Genomic DNA, 21713 nt, shown 5'->3' on the forward strand with positions numbered 1-21713 from the left:
TAAGCCACAGCAGAGTTGGGTGGTTTGGGGCCTGTAGGGCACAATATGTTGTGTTGTTTTTGTTTCAGCATTACCGCACCTACTGCTAGGAGAATATACTGTATACGGTCTGAATCTGTTATCAAAAGTTTAGGCAATTTGTTCATATTCTCACTCTGATTTGTCACAGCAGAGCTGGAAAACACTATGGAGACCAGAGGTAGATCTGGGCAAAAAGAAAGCAGCAAATTAAAGGTTCACCCAAGTTGATATATCCATGGTCTTCTGCGTATTGCAACGAGAGGCAAGGTTTAATTAAGAGGGTAATGCTATGGGCTATGTAGAAGGGGCTGACAGAGAGAGGGAGATGCGAACGAGGGGAGTGGGAGGACTCAGGAACAGCCACAGCGTTTTTCCATCTGAATCTTAATCTTATCAGGGCTAAGAGGTGCTCACGATGTGGAACGTAATTACAGGAATTTAAGAGGCAAAGAGTTGGCAGGATGTTGTGCTGCACATTTATGAGTGTGAGGAGGCATAGGGAACAAGGACAAAGCAACTAATAGCCCAACCTGTTGGGAAGAAATCCCAGAAATTATGTAAGTCAGACTATTGTTCTCTGAATAAGCATTTGAACCGCTTATCACGGCGATTCAATTGTAATAACTTTTTAAATGCTTTCAATCAGGCGCTGCAATGTTTCATTTCACCACTTTATGTGATAGAGCTGAGTATTTTTGGAAAGACCCAAGAAGTATATTTATTCAACCATTAAATGTGTAGGCTGAACACTCTAAGACAAAAAAAACCCCAATTCTATCATTCATACAGTATATGATTTATCTTTTATTTCTCACAATCTCGACATGCTTAAACCAAGTCATTACAAGCACTGTTAAGTATACCAGGCTCGTGTTTTGGGAATGCGGAGGCCGGGGGGGGAGCTCGAGACGTAATCGACTGTGCAGGAGGAATACTGTCGGCAAATTAAACACTGTCACCTTCCCCCTCAGCTGATTTAGCGCGGCCCTTCCAGCTCATACATCTCAATAAAGCGCCTCGACAGCTCGTTCCGCCTTTAAATTGGAGTTTGCTCGGATTTCATTTATTTTGGGAACGTGACTCTATTGTCTTTACAGGAGGATATTTAATTATGCATGTATGAAATAAATAGGTAAGCCTGGGTGGCACGGTGACCTGTGGGTACAGGCTCAGAGTTATTAAAACAAATGGCCGCGTGTGAGGAATTACAGAGAGAGGAGGGAGTAAGAAAGAAGGTAAGAAAGACAGAAAGAAAGAAAAGAGTTCTTGAGCTTACATCACTTTATTCCATCATGGAAAATGATGCTCGGTGCTATAAAGTCTCCCAAGATCTCACAGGAACTGGAAAGGAATGCATTAAAAAAACCTAAATTTATTTTCTAAGTATCAAAAAGCGGGTTATGATCCCCACACTTGTACTTTTCTAAAACATAACTGTAGGGAGCTGAAAAAGACACTGAAAAGAATGGACTTTGGTGACAGAGGAGGAGTGAGGTGACACCTGGAAGCAGAAAGGATCTTCAGGAAGGCTCTCAAGGTTCACCACCACACTGAGACAACAATTTCCCACACGCTCTGCTGGTGGAGTTCCCCAGGGCTCGATTCGAAGCCCATTTCACTTCCGTCGTCCCGTGATGCCGTTCCATCACGGAGCGCGGCTCCAGCCGAAGACTCGACAGCGACCGCAGCCTCACCACCCCGAGTCTCCCACGCAGGAACTAAAGTCTCCTTTCCATGGCAACCCAGCGGTTCCCGAGGAGCACCGAGCACCTCAAAATAAATACAATTCAGAGAGGCACGAGGACGCGGAGACGACAGGCAGATCAAAACTGCAAACCGGTATGCCGAAACTCATGCAACACATCAAAGGCACAACTTTTGCTTTGAAGCTACTTTTCAGATCGGAATCAAGAGCGTTCGGAAAGCCAGCGTTCATCAGGTTCCACGGCGAAACAACAGAGCTGACATTAAACACTGGGTGGGCCACCGCCGGCCCAACACAGAGATGCCATGGAGCGATGTGACAAATCAATGCGAGGGTCTGTTAACTGGTGGGAGTGATAGGGCTTGATCAAAGCGCTGAGCGCATGCCAGTTTGCTGTATCAGTGGCACACTGGATGGGGGTCCACAGGGAAACATCAAGCATCCCTCTACATATGGCTTTTTAATATTTAATCAGACGGACTGCCAATAAAAGAGATTTACATCTGAGAGGCAAAGCCCTCATTAAGCACAAAAGTTAATAAAGTGTGCAGGCTGATGTGTGTGTGTGTGTGTGTGTGTCGGCATTTGTTAATAATTCTTTTCTCAAACTTCAAATGATTATATGAAGTGTTTGGTATGTATTTGGCTGAGCTGTGGTTTATGGCACAACTTTGTGACGAACTGCATTTGAAGATTGAAGTGGAATCGAGCGAGGGGCCTTGTGTCGACACATATCTGCATCACCAGACCCCACAGCTCAGGAGGACAGAGAGCAAATCAATTATGTCTCTGGGGAAGTGACCCCCCCCCCAACACACACACACACACACACACACACACACACACACCCTCACCATCACCACCATTCACTGTATCACATCTGAGAGGGCAGAGAAGACTTCAGACTCACTGCAAATACGAACCACAGGAACAGCCTTGGCCGACTCCTTACCATATTCAAACCCATTTGAATTTCTAATGCGTGAGGCAGAGCAGGAGAAAATAGTTGGAGAGGAGAGAAGCCCCGGTTCTGTGTGGTATCATTAAAAAGACGGGGTGGGGTGGGGGTGGTAGAAATAATTTAAGGAGAAAAAAAAAAAAAAATTACATTTTCAAAGTCTTATATGTAGGTCAGAGGCACTTGCCTGAGAGATAATGAAAAGAAATACCGGGGCATAACGTGTGTGTACACGTGTGCTAATATTTCATCATATTGTGACTCTCTCACACGTAAACCTGAAGCGTTGACCCTGCCATCTTCACACACACCTGAGAATGGGTGTTCAATTAAAGGTGCGTTACGTAACCTATGACTTTAATTGCCCTCTGTCGGCAACCAGTAGAAAGTGCAGCAACATCGACGGGTGTCTGGCGTCACATTTTCCCGACAGAGAGGAGTGAGCTAGCTAACAGAAACATCTGGTGTAATATAGTAAGTAATATATCACCATGCTAAACACTGGAATAATAACACTGCTTTGGCATTTGCCTTCTTTGGCTTGCGAACGAGGCTTTTTAGCCTTTGTGGGCTGAAATGTCTTGTGATGCCGGTGGCTCGCTAGTAGCACCGGCCTCCCATCGTTAAGCAGGTGAAAATGCCACTAGCTGGGTGGGTGGGTGGGAGCTCACAGTGAGTTCTGAAAGCCAGGAATCTCTTAAGTCAGTGGTTCTCAATGTGGGGTCCGGGGACCACCAGGGGTCCTTGAGGGGGTTCCAGGGGGGTCCCCGGCAAACTGATGAATCGTTAAACTTCGCCGTTATTTCATTTACAAGAAGTTAACACGATTAGAAAATGTAGAAGAATGACTGTTTTGATCATAGTTTCGCTGTTATCTCTCCTCATGGAATCAATCATATCTGACAAAATTCTCTGGGTCTGAGAGACAAAATCTCATCAAATGGGGGTCCGTGGTGGACTAAATTAGGGGTCCTTGATATGAAAAAGCCTGAGAATCACTGCTCTAAGTAATCATTGAGTAAACAGTAAAACCATACATATTGCCCCTTTAATAAACAGTACCCATTCTAGTGAGTCTCGATATGCTGTCAAGTGTCACAGCAGCCACACTACTGTCTGGAGAACTGTCTGGAGTCCATCACCCCAAGTGCAGGAGCCAATTCAGTTGAGGTCAGCAGGTGGGTACAGACACATTTACCGGCCGCTAGTGCTTAGTACAATGGCAGGCTTGACGGAGGAGCGCGGCGTGACTTATGACGCTCGCCGTGGGCTTCCCTCATAATCCCGTCCCTCCGTTTCGCTAAATGCCACGGGGCTCTTTTCCCTCTCCCCGCCCCGACGTCTGAAAATAGATCCTCGCCGCGGCTCTGTCGTCATCTTAAGCAGAGGAGAATAGAGCGGCGTGGAGGAAACGGCTCACCCAGCCGGATCCCAGCGATACCTTCGTGCTCCCAGTTGCCTTGGAAACCCGGCTGTCATTAAGAGAGGATCAATATATTTTTTATAGTTTCTCTGTGTGTGTGTTGTGTGTGTTCTAAACTCGACACTCCAACCGCGCATCGCGTCGCTATTCTGCTCTTCCATAACTTTGTGTGTGTGTTATGAACATCTGAGCACCTGGCAAACATTTGGACATCTCCAAAAGGAAAGTTGAGCCGACATCCATAGTCTGCTACCTGCATCATTTTGAGACCCCCCCCCCCCCACACACACACACTCCTCCTGAATGCACTTCTCCTCTTCCTAACACAACCCACGTCCATCATAGGCCTCGCTCGACGGGACTCAGCTAACAACAACTCCCACCCCCCCACATACACACATACACACACACACACACACACACACACACACACGCCAAACTTGCTAAAATAGAGCGATGTCATCCAAGGGCATCAAAGCCTCTCTCTCTCATTGACAAGCTGTCTGAATTAGGAAATGCTCCCGCGGGCTGGTACGAAGATAAATGACAGCACGGGAGCAGCGGCCAAATCAGCTTTAACAAACAGCGGAGGGTTCCAGACTGAGGAGTATGATTTATAGATAGCTGATCATGAAGTATGCGCCTTACAACTCTGGGCAGAGGAGTTTTTCCTTTCATCCGCCGAGGTTGTTTACGTCATCATATTAGGAGTAAACGAAGTATGAATATTTACCACAGCCGTGCAGGTCACTTGATTTACATCTCCAATAAACAAAACACCTACACCCAAATAAACCCACTGTTTCCTTGTTTTTTCTTTCAAGTCCTCTGCGAGATAAACGCTTCAAAAGCAAGATCGGGACGGAGCGTATACCTAAGTCTTCAAGATGACGGTCTAATTATAGATGGAACACGCGTTCGCCCCCCCCAGGTTCTAGCACAAAAGTGGGTTCACCTTGTTCCACGTTGTCCGGCCCCAGGCACAAACACACCGCCACTCGCTCCCCCGCAGTCTCCGAGGTGGGAAGGAGACGCTGCCACTGTGTCGGATCCGCCGTCAGAAGCCGAGTTGACAGCGGCGGATCGATGAAAGGCAGACAGCTGACTCTCAGAATTGCATCAGAACTGAATCATATTACTGTATTATTACTGTGTTTTTGCATGTTCAAAGGTATTTCAGCAAACCGTGACGCATGGAGCGGCATTGTATTATTATTTTTTTTTTAAACCTGCATCCCAGTAAGTGAGCGTTCTATTTTCAGCAGCTAATGTCAGGTACACATTACTCAACTTGTTGGAGAGTATGTCAAATTTAATGACTGCAGTTTCGGAATCTCGCTGCACTTTCCGTCCTAGAGGGGTCAGATTTGACGACTAGGCATCACAAGAGGACGAGTATCCGTACGATTCCCTCGCAACATTTTCCCACACTTCGAAGATTCGAGCAAAAAAACGTTCAGCGGACCACATTTGTTTGGTCGTGGAAATGATGGGCTCGCTACTCTTCGGCGGGAATTTAGAGGTGAGGGAGAAATATCCGCTTTGTGTATTGTGCTTCCGCTTGAAATCTCATTGGCCTGTTGTGGTCACGAGAGCCCGCCCCTATGGCTGGAGTCACAGGAGCTGTTAAGAGTGATAAAACTGAGGCGCTGGGGGGTGTCGCACTAGTCGACTGCCTGTCACGGGTGTGCGCTACGACTAGGCTATGACTGAGAATCCTAGGGAAAGTCGCCTAGTGTGTCCTTAGCTTTTCTCATTCACTTTCACTGATTCGGAACACAGACCTTCTGATCGTCAGCAGAGGTAAATGACAGGTATAGGACAAAACCAAGTGTATCATTTTGTATCCATGGCTTGCAGTGACGTCTGTGTTTTGTTGATGCCGCCATATTGACTCCCAAATTGACTCCATTCTGACCACAGACTATATGACGAGCGACAAGCAAACATGAGTTCAGAAGAAAATATTTTAAAAAGACTGAAGTCCTTGGAGGATGTGGCTCTTCCTCTAATCACGACTATCCAAAAGTGCTTTATCTTCAAGAGAAAACATCAATGCTTTCTCTCACTAATTGCGAACATTTCTTTTGGGATTTAAATTGGGAGTCAACATGGCGGCGTCATGGATAGAAAGTGGTTGCTGGGACACAAACGTTAACAGCAGTAGTAGAGGACTTACGAGAGCGTCCTCTCCAGCCTGCTGCCGGTTGAGCCGATGATCTCCCCCAGCGTACAGAACATTTGACCCAGGAAGTCCTTCACAGAGCAGAGGAGAGCAGCACACGGTTAATACAGCAGAACACAAGAAGAAACACCACAACATTCAAAAACGGAAACCACCAAAAAAAAGCTGTTTACGCTACAACAATATCACATATAATGAGAATGAGATTTTTTTTCCCTTCCTGAAACACATAACTCATTACAAACACAACCTTATGATGTTGCATGGCTTATTTAAAAATGAATTGTTATGCATTTAACTTTACTTAATTGTGCTTAAATGTGTTTCTGTAGCACTGAAATATTATTGAACATTATTGAACATTATTATAATCCATTATAACCCTCCTCAGACAACTCTCATAAATAACTACTCATAAACATTCATAAGATGATTGTACTTCTAATTCATTACAAGTTATAGCTATTTATGAGTACTGGTGTAATGCATCAGTAAGCATTATGTGTTTTTATAAAATGGGTGAGTGCTTTATAATTCCTTATAATTGCCATTATAATGCACCATACATATGGTAGTCAGAGAAAGTGTTATCAAAAATGCTTTAGGAAAAAAATGACTTTTTTGAGATTACAGTCTTCATCTTGGAGAAAGGAGGATCTGTTCACAATAAAACCCAGATGGTCCATTATCTCTGGGTCAATGTGCCTCTGTTCACATTTATATAAGTCAGTAGGTAGGCACCGAAACACACTGAAAGGTCATCCACCAGTATGTTTTATGTAATACGAAGACCTCGGCTCTGCTCTGGAAATGTCCAACAGATAACAAGGGCTTTCAGGAGAGAGGAATGGAAGAGGGACAGTGCGTGACACCGGCCTACCTTCTGCTCATCCAGGTTGGAAGGCAATAAAGAAACACAGACACAGGTTAGGGGGAAAGCTGCAAAGACACGACGAAAACACTTGAAGTTGATATTAAAGAATATATTCTCTGTTTTCAAGAAGTAATAAAAGCAATGGCTAATATTAAACAAAGGCTGCTCTGTTACACACAAGGAAACAAGAAACAAAGGTGAGTTGTATTGTAAACTACTTTGATAAATATTGTTTACATTTTAACAGTAACATCAATAAAGCATCTTTGATTAACTTGATTAAATTACTGCAGGTCTTTGCATGGCATCACTAGGAACATAATGATGGGTTTTCTCCAGGACTGCTTACATGTTTAGAAAGGTTGGAGCTTCTGGTGTCCACATTGTACCTGCAATATACAAGAAAACAGCACACTGTAGGTGCGTTGCTCTTGTGTATTCACCGTCATCACCTCACAACATAATGTAGCAGATACAGACATCCAAAGAACAGGAAAACCAGAGAGCAGAACCTTTATTAAAAAAAAAAATCCCTTCAAACTCCCCCAGTATACCTCCACTTGACAAGCAACACAGAAATAATGGACAGCTCGCCTGGGAATACACAAGATAAACATCATGTTTGCTAAATAAATAATTAGATAGTGTGTGCATAGGACGGATGAGTCAAGAGTGATAAAAATGAAATTTATGGATCTGGAGCAGCGCGGCAATATAATGAATTCTGGGATCAAGATTGAAGTCACTCCCTTTTCAGGCAGACGTGTTGCTTTTTTTCCCTTCCTCAAGGCTACTGTCTCTCCTAGGAGTTCCTCTTAAGTGCCGGCACGAGGGTTTTCTTTGAAAAGGTTTTTGTTCATGTTTGACAAAGGAAATCCACTCGCGCGCTGAATAACATTACACAGACATCATGTATTCTGCAGCTCCTGATCTCTCTCTGGATCCCTGTCTCTCTTCCTCTACTCCCCTCTCTCCCTTTCTGCTCCTTTTCATTTGCTGTCAAAGTCTTCCTAAAAAGTCTACGGCGATGGAGGGTGACACCGTGCTCCTTGGCGTCACCTGGTTGTTGTTGTTGTTGTTTTTTTCCGATCCCCTCCCCCTTCCGCCGCTTCGCTTGCCTCATCAGAGAGCCACATGTTTAACCTGACTGTAATTAACAGCTCCAGTCCTCCAGGAATTCAAAGGTAGCCCAGAGTAGATGCAGGGTCTCTTATGAAGACATCGTAATAGGGATTCTGCGGTGGTTTTCTTTATTGATTCAAGAACAGCACAGAGTACGCTCGTATGCTAGTTAGCTCAACTTTACTATAAAGGCATACAACGCAATAGAGCTCAGTTCCCAAGAGAAGAGGCTGCCTTGGAGAAGTTGAGTGACAAGGCCTCTGGATTGAATCCTGGCACAGAGCGTCTATTGTAGTGCTAATGGGGTTTCTGCTGAAGCCCTGTGGACCGGATGCTTCCTTGCTAGCCGGGGTCGAAAGTAACACTGAGACAGTAAAATATGACTGTCAATCTTAAAACACTTAGCACAGAGGCTTCAAGATCCAGAATGCTAGAAACAGCTGGCACAAAACTCTGTTGTGTTCCTTCACAAACTCAACGTAAAATTTAGCATTTCAAAGTACGATACGATACGATACAATATGATACCATAACGATATGATACAATTAGGGGTGTAACGATATATCGTAGGAAGAAATTTTGCGATCCAAAAACGTGACGATAGGCATCATGAAGGTGAAAAATGGTTTGTGATATCAAGTAAAGCTTATCAATTAGCTGCACCACCAAAATCTAGACTATACACTTTGTTTTCATTTACATACTTTAAGCGCCAGAATCAGCAATCCTAGATCCTAGTTTGCCTGACTGGCGTTATGATGTCATTGATACCAACGTTCACTGACGTTCATTTGAGACCCGGATGAGCCAGGTGTGTAACGTGCCACAGGAAATCGAATTACACACGTTGCGTCACGTAACATTATCATTGTTATTTTGAAAGAGACGGAGGTTAAGTGTTGTGAGACATTTTCAAACTTTCTATCCAGTCTGTTTCCTCAACATTGCGGTTGTTCCTACCTGTTCTGCGGTCTCGGCCTGGCCCAAATGTTGCAGTTGAAAGTATTTAGTCCATGCGGTGGAAAAAGAGAATATGACGCCGCTGTCAGTGGTGGTTTATCAAGATCCTATGGATACATTGACGCTTCTGGTTACTGGTGTTACTGGTGTGTAAAGTGAAGACACAGGCAATGGTAGCCACCATATTGGTCTGAAGTAAATGTTACTATGGTTGCAGACATTATTTACAACCATCGCAAGGTCGGAGGAGTGGAGTAACTCCTGTTACCCGTACAGACACAGTGGTCATTTTACTCCACTCTGCTCCAGTGTGAACCAGACATATGCAAATTCACTCTCATTCATAAAGTCTGTTGTCAATTCTGGCAGTGTGTACATAGCTAATTGTCAAAGGAGTCAGCTGCTGCCTGAAATTGTTGACATGCTAATTTTCTTAAAAAAAAAATAAACATATCCTCCTGGTTAGAAAATCAGTGTCTGAACATATTTGTTGTTTTAATTTAAGTTTACGTTTTGTGGCCTGCCTGGCCAACAACGGTGTTTGGAGAATATTAGATCAAGCATGTTCAGACATTTGCATTTAATTGTACAGAGGATATCCTTGTTTAGACATTTACAATTTGTTTCATTTAGACAAGCAGCCGCTGTTAAAAGCTGATTTATTTTATTCAACAGATTCCATTATTTGCTTTTTGCACTGAAAAATATATAACAAAGAAAGAAACCATTATAAAAGAAACTGTAGGAATAGGTTAAACTTCAAGTTGAAAATATAGTTTTTTTTATATATTTTATGTCTAAGCAATAAGGAAAGAATCTTCTACAGTCATAATTTGTTTCCATTTAAACTTAGTTAAAAATATTGTATATTGTATAATATTGTATCGAACCATGAAGCCTGTACCGTGTATCGTACCAAACCGTGAGCCGAGTGTATCGTTACACCCCTAGATACAATACAATACCATATGACGCAATACGATGCGTTACAGTACGGTACAGTACAGTAGAATTTTATTGTCAGTTTATTTCCCTGGCTCCTCTGCCTTGTTCCCCCTTCCGTCTTCCCTCTTCCTTCTTTGATAACTTCCATTCCTTTTTTCCCAATGTTTGTTTTTGCCCATCTTTCCCCTATTCTATTCTCTCTCCAACCTCTTTTCCCTCTTCTCTACTGTGATTTTTTTTTTTTTTTTTTTTTTTTTACTTCTATCCTTCTCTCCAGTTATACCATTTTTTCCCCTTTTCCTATCCTTGGTACTCCCCCCCCCTCGGTCTCCTAGCTCTGTGATGGACAGTTGAGGGTTCTGCATGGTCAGGAAAGAGAGCAGGACAACGTGGCAGCGTGACAGGACTGACAACTGTGTGACGGACTGACCAACGGTCTGCCTCGCATCAGAAAGAGGGCAATTTGTGGGTAAACTGGTTTCAAGAACCGAAAATTCTGGGGGAAAAAAGAATACAGGAAGCCCTGTAAACCACTTTTTACTTCTTCTAGTCACACAGATTGAGAGGGCGTAAGTGTTGGAGCTATTTTGGAAAAAAAGAAGATATCTACAGTACCCACTAAAATCACTTAGACCGCCTGCTGCTTTTTGGGTTTCATTTTTTCTAAGTTCAGCGTACACCAAGTGTCGGGTTATAGGGCTTTTGAAGAGGGAACTAAAAGCTAGGAACTAATGGAAATAGTGGAAACGAGAGGAAATGGAAGCGGGCCACCAGCTATACCACCAGTGGTGCCGCAACTTGCCGAAAAGTGCCAACTGCAGTGCTCTCTTTCATTTAAAACAATTTCATAAAAGTCACTCCAGAGCACTGTACCACTAGTCTTCAATCTCTCCGCTCCTCCATTTCAACCAAAATCTTTCCCACCCCCGACACTAGCTTTCTACAAATCTCCTTTACCGACTATGTAAAACTGAGCTCTATATAGCTGCCTTGGGTGGGATCAAATGAAATTACCACACAGTAGGATAAGCCTGTGAGCGATGGCCAAATGAGATTTGAGTGTGGAGGAGCGATAGACTTGCTCGAAAATCTAATGACCTTCATTTACATGGCAGGCTGTCGACGAAGGGAGCTGGGGGAGCTTTTGTATCAGAGACAAAGGTGAACACATTTACTGAAAGCAGGGCTGTGGAGATTGTGCTTTGATACAATGCAAGCAGATAATGAGAGAGAATTGTTGCTTCATGTGACAGAATTTCGCCACAGGGTGAACGTTTTCTGCACAACCCACCTCGGATTTGGTTTGGTAAAACTACACAGGCCTTCTACGGATTGAGTCCACGCGTTTGAGCTGTTCCTCCTCAGACTTGACTCAGACACTGAGGATTTGGGGTGTGGCTACACTTGCACTCAGGTTTATTTAAAAATGAATGTAGCTTCTTTGTCCTCCCCATCAGTATTGTGGAAAATCAGGCCATGGACTTTGTCTTTCTGCTGAGGCATTGCCTTGAAATACTGTGCACCTTTAATTCAATTTTGTTTAGGACTGTGGAAGGAATATTGAATTGGTATCTTGCACTAGGGACATTAATTGAATAAAAAAATAAGAAAATATAATATACAAAATATTTAAAAAATTGTGGATTTACTTTAGGAGACTCTTGGACATGGAATCAAGGTGAATATGGTAGTTTTGCATAGAACAGTGGAAATGATTTGCCACTACACATGTAGGTCTGTCAGTGCTTAGAAACATTTAGGAAAATCCTATAGGAAGAATGCGACTGTATGTTACCATTTACCAAGGCACTTGCACAGGGAACCCACTACTTCATATTAATCACCATGAGCATCATTGTGTATTGTGTTAAAAGAACGGTACCATGAGAAGCACTGATACATCTAAACCCCGGTGTCGAAACTAGTGGCGTGCATATTTGCATGTCACTATCTCACCAGTATATTCTTTGGTGCATCTGCTGTTGCCATTAAGAACTGCCATGCAGCGGGAGACAGAGGTCTCACTGCAAGAACAAGCTGTCCAGTGATTTTAACTTGTTTCCAGACCTATCAAGCTTATTTTGTGATATTTTTTAGTCAAATGATCTCACTGCACTGGCAGATAATCTTGCTGGCTTCAATACATTTCACTTGATATACGCCAAAAGGACTTCTTTCAGGAAATCATCATAAAACAATGAAGAAAATCCTGAAACAAGAAACCTTCTCCAAGACAGTTTCACTTTACTTCGTAAAGAAAGGAGCTTACAGTTTGACTCAAGCCAGAGTCAGAATCTGTGTATCCTAATGCGAAGGTGGTCCCACTGTGATTTACATATTCATCACCTTAAGTTCTTATCTTGCAGGGTGCCGCTTATCCCCATGCGTAACTCCAGGGTTGGAAACAGCAGAATGGGGTGCAAATATGAAAAAACAAATTACGTAACATCGCACGGCGCTTAAATGAATGTGCGACTCATTCCTTTAGGGTACAACAGCAAAACGTAGAAAATCCTTAATTACATTTTTATACAATAACTAGCAATTTCAACACCTGTGCTCTCAATGCTCTCAATGGAATTTATTAGCACTCAAGGCTAGGTTTCTCCAGCCTGTGCTGCTCCTCTAATCTCTTGAGTTTAATGTTTAATTTGGATTTTACCTCACCACGCTTTCTTTTCTCCACTGAGGAGAAGCTGTTAAACCAGCCCATGCAGGTAGCCTTGAAGGCCTCCCAGACTGTAGCCACACATAATACAGAATTTAAATTTAACACAAAAAATTCCAAAATTTGATTTCTTATGAGGGAGATACATTTTTCATTTTTAAGAAGTGATGTATTGAGTCGCCACTGTCTAGATTTGCAGGGGTTGGCCAAGGGGAAAAATGTGACAGAACCTGCAGCGTGGTCACTTACAACAATGCTATTCATCTTGATCTCAAGAACATTTTGAACCAAGTTTGACGACATCATAATGTAATCTATCCTAGAGTAGGAGTTATGTGCCCCAGAATAAAAAGAGTACTCTCGAGCATCTGGGTTGAACAAGCACCACACATCTGTTACAGCAAGCTGAGATTGGAACTCCCTCAAGGCTACGGATATCTGTTTGTCTGAGGGGAGGGGGGGACTGGATCGATCCAATGCAGGGACATTGTTATCTTGTGTGTTATCTTTATTTCTGTTTTGTTGTTTTGTTATGCAGTGTTGTGTGTTGTGTGTTTTGTATTGTGTGTTTTGTATAATGGTGAAAATGAACAATAAAACTCTTAACATAAAAAAAAAGGCTAGGTTTCTGCTCCTTTTACTATAGGTATTATTTGTTTGGTTCTACACTGGGCTGGCCTGGTGCACCTTTGATAAGCTCACAAGTAATCTTCAATTACTGAGGCTTTGCTGTCGGCTCCCTTCCTCCTCAATGTTGTGTCTAGTTTGGAGTTTGTTGCGTCTAGTCTTCATTCTGTTGAGTCTAGTTTGCCGTTTGTTGTGTTTAGTCTTCATTCTGTTGAGTCTAGTTTGGAGTTTGTTGTGCCTAGTCTTCATTCTGTTGTGTCTAGTCTTCAGTCTGTTGTGTCTAGTCTGGAATTTGTTGTGTCTAGTTTGGAGTCTGTTGTGTCTAGTTTGGAATTTGTTGTGTCTAGTTTGGAGTCTGTTGTGTCTAGTTTGGAGTCTCATGAAGCCAGTTCAAAGTAGTCAAGGTATCTCCAAACCATGGCTACCTGGTCTCACAAAGCTGGTTATCAACTCACTCTGTCAACCCAGGATTTTCCAATCCAGCTATGGTTCACATAAAAGGGGCGGGGCTTGTAACAAATAGCCAATCACATGCACCATGAACAAATCCAGAGCAGCGTATTTAATGTGAGATAAAATGAAACTATTGATCACCTTGGGGAAAGTACTATGATTCAGCGTGGAAAAGGAAATTCAATATAGGCACACAACTAGATTATGAAAATAATCAATGTCAACACGTTAAGAAGACTGTAAAAGTGGAAAGTATGGGAAAGAAATGGATCAGTAATGTTTGTGTTCTTCTCTCGAGAAGTACAAACTATTATAATGAATAAATATGAGCTACACAAAAACATTGTAACAGTGAAATGTAACACTGCTGCTGCTGCCAAGGCTAGAGAGGACTGCTGGAGGAAAATTGCACATAGTGTAAATGCCTAAATAAATAGCCTTATCACTGCCCAGTCATTAAGGTATAGTGGCCATACATTTCATTGATACGATCCCATGTTGTCACATGGAGGCTGTGAAAAGACTTTCTATTCACAAAGTCGGCCTCATGTTCCTCAGGGCTGCGCTGATGGAATATGGGTGCAATCTATTGCATCAATCAGTCTCGGGACTCCTATGAAAGAATTTCAGTGCACTTAATATGCAACATTAAATGTCTTTCATTATTGATAACTACACTCAACTACTGTAAGCTACCCGGTAGTGATAGAAGCATTCTTTTATAGCTAGCAAATGCCCTGGAAACACTACAAACATTTATTATATCTCTGATAATAAACTGTTACTATCTGTAATAGTGTCCTCCTGCACAGATCGTTGTACTACTTGTCTCATTCATTAGAATTAGTATTTTTGTTCATATTGGGTTTTCCAGTTAAAATTTTCGTAATAAAGGTTATTTTAATAAATTCAGTGGGATGTTCTCGAGGTGGTGATGCCATTTTTCCAGAGAGTTGATTAAGGAGGTGGATTTCTTCAAGTCAGTCAGTCAGTTGGTCCCAAAAATGTTCAAAAACTTTACAGCGTATCTGCCGTTGCAGGACACAGCTGTAAAGAGCCTATGAGCCTGACTGCTGCAGTTGAGTTCAGCTTGGTTGGTGAAGCCTGGGTTCACCAGAGATCCCCGGTTCTAAACCCAAGTGAGTCAACTTAGCACTCCCATTTTTTCAGTTCAAATGATAACACCATGAATCAAATCCCCCTCAAGTATCATTTTTCAGACCTTGACTTGACCTGTGTGTTGTTAAACCGCCCATTACTGCTCAGATAAAACACTGAGAACTGCAGTGTAAGAGCTGGTAATTATGAGAGGCTACTGTTGGCCTATCAAAAACACTACCTCTATAATTATGCAGATAAATAATAAGTTAATATCTACTGTGGGTCAAAGCCTTATTGCAAACCTTAATGGCCATAACAATGTCTGAGATTTTATTATGATTAAACTCTGTCTTCTATCTCCCTCTTTGTGATATTACACCAGGAACTGAAAAGAAAGTAATAATATACATTATCTAGCCTATTATCACACTTAAACTCATTAAAAGGCAGAACCAGTTGAATCTGGTATTCAAGCAGTGTATTTCTGAATGAAAGTATCAATGTGGATTTCAAGTGACATATCAAATGATGTATTTCAATTGTTGCCATCATTCCTCTCCATATACCTCCCCCTCCTTACAGACATAACACATCCCTTTGCTCCATATCTATCTTGCGATTCAGTTGGCTAAAAATAATCTGTGCGGAGAGGTGGCAGTTTAATAATTTATTCCCTCTTACTGGGATGCTCCCTTTTATTGGAATCCCCCCCTGACCCCATATCAGGGAGACCGTAGCCCCCTCCTGGGACTTGGTACGATCCATATCTGGGCCATGCTGGAAACGGAGTGAGCAGCCACTTATTCCCGTCTCCTTGTTGTTTCCTCTGCTCTTGTCGTGTGGGAATGGAGGAGCGTTTCGTGTCTCTGTCAGTCGATATCAATGCTAGGCATTGAAAAAGTGACCAATAAAGGGACATTTCATCAACACGCTATCAACTGAGAACCTGGTATAAGGTCATGAGATAATTGCATGACTTGGTGCTGTCAGCAAAAACATGCCGAATCATTACTCTGGTTAAAGAGTCTCAGTCAATATGACTTGTCTCTAATGGTCCAATATGAACATTAGGAACGGCCTGTTACCATTTTCACCCCCGCTTGAGCGCCCTATGGACTGCCATTACAAATTCAGTGACACGTGTTCATTACTCATGTCGAGCGTTTTCGGCAAAATGCGCCTAAAGCACCGATGAACGATTGATAATGCCTTGATGAACGACTTTTTTCTCCCTCGTTTGAGCGAAAACATCGAAGTCACGGCATGCGCTCCAGTCCGGTCCAGAGAACTTGCGGGACAGCGACAGCGATTTTGCATCTAGCGAACAACACTCAGAGGGCTTTTGGAGGTTGGAAGACTGTGTGTGTTGGCAGCGTGTGTGTTATGGTTTGCACTATTTAATAATTCAGCACTAATGATTTATTTTGTCAGGAGATTAAGACTCCTCTCCAAGCGGGGTGGCTGCCGTCCCGGGGGGAGGGGGCTTCACCAAACCTCACCACTCAGCGGCATGAAAAACTTGCAATGCTTTGCAGACAGAACAGCTATGTGATTGCTTTGCTTACTGCCCTTTCCTTTTCCTCATACCATTTCACCAGCTCTTGACACAATCTCAATACCCAGTATTCATCCTTCCAGCAACAGTGTTATTGTTACTGGATATTCACACGTTGCCTCTTGCTCTATGGGCCAGACTTTGCTATTTTCTCACTGCAGCCAAAAAACACTATGCTACTGATATAGATTAAGCCTCATCACCTGGACCAATAGGATTTTCTAATATCACACTGATACAAAAAAGCAGTGAAAGACTAGGCTTACTGCACTTCTTAAAAAAACCTGCCCTCTTTGTTGCAATGCACCAAGTTTGGAAGTAACTAATTATATACATTTACTTGCGTTGCTGTAATTGAGTCACTTTTTTGTGTATTTGTAGTTTTTCGAGTATTTTCTGAATTCAGTCATTTTACTTTTACTGAAGTACAGTTTTACTGAAGCATTGCACTTCATTACATTTTAAATCCCATCCATTACAGAGGACAGATGTCATGTCTCTCCATCAGCACCAGAAACCGGATCAACATCGATTGAGAAATTGTGGATTCATTCACAGTGAGAGGAGTAACCAAATTTTCCAATTAAAAGAATCGAGCTTGAACTTTGCCCTCTCGTCCTTTTAGCACTGCATGGAAAAGAAAACATCTAAAAATGTTCTGTTGTCACTTCTACTTTTGCTTCTACTTCAGTAAAATATCAGCAAAGTAACAGTACTTCTACTTGAATAGGACATTCTACTACTCTTTCTACCACTGCAATGCACTCTGCAATACATTTCCACAGGTTAACCATCAGTGTATGAACTCAGCAGGTCATCATACTGTATGTAAGGTAAAATCGTGATGTATTCAGTTGAATGGCTCGACTCTACATTCAACAGCTTCAATCAATGGGAGCAGATCAAGTGTCTTTTCTTCCTCAGTTGGGGACAAGCCTGATGAAGCCCTCTTCAATCTGTTCCTGCTTAAACAGGCTGGACAGAGCTGATTATCAGTAAAAATCATGTGGGCCTATTATAAAGTGTTTGTGCATCTGGGATTTGAAAGGGCAGATTTCTATTTAAAAAGTGGTAGAGCTGTATCAACGTTTTTGTTGTCACTTTCTAGCCAAACGCGATGAGTATGTGTCTAGACTCCATACCCACGGCCTTAATTTAGCCAGTTAAACCTTTGCAACTCAAGTGCTTACACAGACTTTTAGAAAATAAAAATGCCATTTCTGACATCTCTTTTGTACGGAAAAGGATTAGGGCCACATGTGAAAAACGTGGCCCTAATCCTCTTCCGTACTTTTGAAAGGGGTCAAATTTGTTTTCAGGTATACTAAGGGTAAGATATATGTTTTTCAATCAAATCTAGTTTACTTAAGAGTATTTCTTAAATGAACTGACATAAGACATATGTTTTTCAATCAAATCTAGTTTACTTAAGAGTATTTCTTAAATGAACTGACATATTCTCACAGAAATTACAGTCACATTATGTACTGTAAATGATGACGAATTATGCACATCTGAGGTGCGTGCAACATCCCATACCACTTTTCCATTCCATCTGCATCTGACCCCATGATGACAAAACCCAATTTTCATCAGGAAATGTTAAGATAAATTATGTTAGCAAGTGTGCCAACATTTATTTAAAGCCACATATTCGTACAGTCTTGTCACTCATGCCACTTTATTACCAAAACAACACTTGGATGAAACCTTCGTCTATGTTGGTAAACGTTGGTTCAGTTGTGATGAGTTAAATTGGGCCAATCTGAGAGTGGCTACAAAAATGTTTTACATTACTTGTAACAATATTGATATTCTTCTTGAGCTATGCTTTAGTATATCAAATTGGCACATACAGAATCAACTTTTCTCCGCAATCAGTAGTGGAGGGTAAACAACCGAAATTCAGTTTAGCCACATTTTTATTCACATTTTTTAAGAATAGAAGAATAGAATATCCACATTTTTTAAGAATAGAGTTTAGCACCTTCTCAGGCTGAAATAAATCATTTATAGTAAGTCATAGTAAGTAATATCAAATGAAGTTAAATGAAGACTAAATTAATATTTTTTTTTGTTATTTTCCTCATGATGATCACCGTCTGGTAGTCATAATTTCCCCTCCTTTTTTTTTTACCGTTACATCACCGTCCACAATGGACTAGCAAACTGTTACCAATTCAAACTCCAGCATCTTGTTATCGACGGAGAACTGGGATTGGTTATCAATTCCCAAGCCTAGTGTTGTTTATTGTGTGCCGGAGTGGACTGTTTTAGGAAGCAGCTATTGAGCAGGGTGAGGTGGTGGGGGGGCGGACAGCGGCTCTGATCAATAGGAGGGATGAGACGGGCGCTCGTGCCCCTACCTCCACCTGACCCCCTGCTGGGTGTCTCCTCTGCAACCCCCCCCCCGCGGGGCCATCGATCCCCTCTGCGGAGAGAAGGGAGGCGGTGGAAAAACTATCTAAGTCCTGCCCTCCTGTCTCCCATCCTGTACCGGCGGCCTCCACTGTGAGCCGCTTCACATTAAGAGGCAGGGCTCGAAATGGATCGGTAGCCAGGGAGAAGCTGCCGAGGCCTGCAAATAAACACTGCTGTACTGTTCACTTTTCTTTGAATGCTTGGGATTGAAGTGGGCAACAACAGGCAAGAGAGCTGAAAAACGATCGCCGCCTTCTTCACCGGCCCTGCTTCCGGAAGCATTTTTCCTCTTCATTCTCTCCATAGGCATTTCAGAAAATCCTGATATAAAGAGGTTCAAGCTTTGAACTGAACCAACCAGCTTTGAGATGAATCACAAGTTTAGAACAACAGATTCAGAAAATATATATACAGTATATGTACAGGGCTGCGAGTGACGTCATTGATTCCCTTTCCCCCATTTTCAACAGTGATACTTAGCAATATAATAGTGTCATATAATAATAGTGATCACTGATTGGTGATGATTTTCTTCCCAGAAACTCAGGAATAAAACACATTTTCCTAACAATGAAGCTGAAATTAGATGGACTGATTGCTTCTGCGGGAACATATATAGTCGTTTCACAATCTGATAGCTCATGGTAAATACACTTTATACAAATGATTATGGCTAATAATCTATATTCCAATCTGAATGGGTACTACAAGAATGTACGTATTAAAACTCAAAGAGCCGCTCAGTTGTGAAAGCAGAAGTTGGAAGCCTTAATTTTATATTGGCAATCTGAAATATTAAAACTAATCCATTTCAGCTTTAATGCGCTTCAGTTTTCACTTTTCACATTGCCAATGTAAAATAAAGGTTATCATAACACAACTGTAACATACTGATTGGTGCTGTTGATTTTCCTTCAAACGTTTTGATGGGAATCATTCAGACAAATGGTAACCAGCTTTGAAAAATAAATTGTGTTTACGGAATTTTGCAGGTTCAACCAACACAGACCACAGATCCAAATTTCTAACATACTGATTGGTGCTGCCATAGAGATATCTCTATTGGTACTGCTGACTTTCCCCTCAAACATTTTGATGAGCGTCATCCAGACAAATGTTTTTATGGTAATCAGCTTTGACTGGAAAATCCCAAAGGCCTCTAAACCTAGTGGGTGTGAGTCAGCAGGCCAAAATAAGGAGAAGCTTGACTGACGTCATTCGTTGTTATAATAAAGAGAAGAGACAGAGGTGCCGTAAAGGGAAAAGGCGGAGATGTTCCCACTTACACATCAAAGCGAAGGTTCTGCTTCTCTTCAAAGAAGAAATCAAGGACAAACTTCCTCACAAAGTCGGGGTTCAGCGTGTTATCGATCACTTCTGTCCGGCCAAACTGGGGGAAAGGGAGAGAGAACAAAGAGGGAGACAGGGAGGGAAAGTCATCACCGTGTCGATCAATCCATACATTGACTGAGAGGGAACAACATATATGAGCAAATCTCCTAATATTGACTTACACTGCTTTTTGCTCAATCCAAGTCTAAGTTGTCTAAAGGCTTAATATAATAACATGGTAAAAATTCTCATTAAAACAGCTTTGAACTGATATCAGAAAGATATTTAGGTCCTGATGTGACAAACAATGCAGGTCGCAGCTGTATGGACGACTACAAACTTTCATTGCTTTATTTACACAGATTTTCAACTTTCAACGTCTATTCAACGTCAACATGTCTGCCGTAGCTTTCACCTGGATCCACCTGCTCAGTCTAGTTTATGGGGAAACAGATGGTGCTAATACAGTGTACACTCAGTGGAGAGCTACACAGATGGAAAGAGCTGAAATATTCTCCAAAAAATACCCAGCAATTGAATATAAAAAATATCCGTACTGAGGTACAACCAGATGAAAATAATTGATCGTGTTTACGTCCCAAAAAGTGTATATCCGATGAATGAAGAGATTTACCAGCTTTGGCAAAATCTTCCCAAACCATTTGTCTGGTCAAAGCTGGTGAATGTATTTGAATATTTTATATTTTATATCTCTACCTCAGACATCTTTTCCAAATAATGTACGGTACATTTCTAACACCTTAGACAACAGGATAAGAATGTAATGACAAATGCCAGTGTAAACCAACGCAAACAGCATCCTCTTACACTTCTCCTCTACGCTCTACAATCACACGCTGGTACCTCCGCTCGGACCCCAATCCCATCATGCTCTCTGGCAGGCGACAGTGATGAGCTATCGATCCAACAAATGCCTGTACCTCCCTCCCCCGTACCTAATCTCCTCTGTCAAACACGCTCCATACAGTATGCTTACAGAAGGCTCTCATAGAGGCAAGAGAATCATCTCTTGATCAGGTATTCATCTCCTTGGCGGGATTTGGCTCCAGTCTTGGGCGTAGAAGTCCTAAACCGCTGCTGAAAGCCTCCAGAATGATGGAGGAGCAGCGGGTTAGGATCGCCGAGGAACACAAAAGGTCTCAAGTCGTGTTGTCAATAGCTGTCATGACATAATGTCACAAGGTACAGTGCTATGATAGTGCATACTGACAGTGGATATAGTAATGTAATATAGTAATGGCTGTACTTGTAGACACAGGATTCGGTATCAGAAGCTGTGGAAATCACAATTAATCTGACTTTAGCAGGTTTGCTAGCCTTCTGTCTACTAATAATGAGCAG

At 42.1% G+C, this 21713-nt stretch overlaps 1 protein-coding gene across 1 annotated transcript in view; it reads right to left on the reverse strand.

The window, feature by feature from the left end:
* Window positions 1-21713, reverse strand: part of LOC139643954 (copine-9-like) — a gene marked incomplete at its 3' end in the record, with an annotated part of 98657 nt that overhangs the window by 47419 nt on the left and 29525 nt on the right. Inside the window, exons 4-7 of the mRNA XM_071519278.1 lie at window positions 20306-20409; window positions 7516-7555; window positions 7173-7175; window positions 6287-6363 (exon numbers count right to left, since the gene is read on the reverse strand). Of these exons, the coding sequence (XP_071375379.1) occupies window positions 6287-6363; window positions 7173-7175; window positions 7516-7555; window positions 20306-20409 (224 nt within the window). The remainder of the gene's footprint in view (window positions 1-6286; window positions 6364-7172; window positions 7176-7515; window positions 7556-20305; window positions 20410-21713) is intronic.

The sequence above is a fragment of the Centroberyx affinis genome, unplaced genomic scaffold (assembly GCF_046629955.1).
Source record: "Centroberyx affinis isolate AG114_WGS23_722 - 3 ecotype Tasmania unplaced genomic scaffold, CSIRO-AGI_Caff_v1 ptg000678l_1, whole genome shotgun sequence".
NCBI lineage: Eukaryota > Metazoa > Chordata > Actinopteri > Beryciformes > Berycidae > Centroberyx > Centroberyx affinis.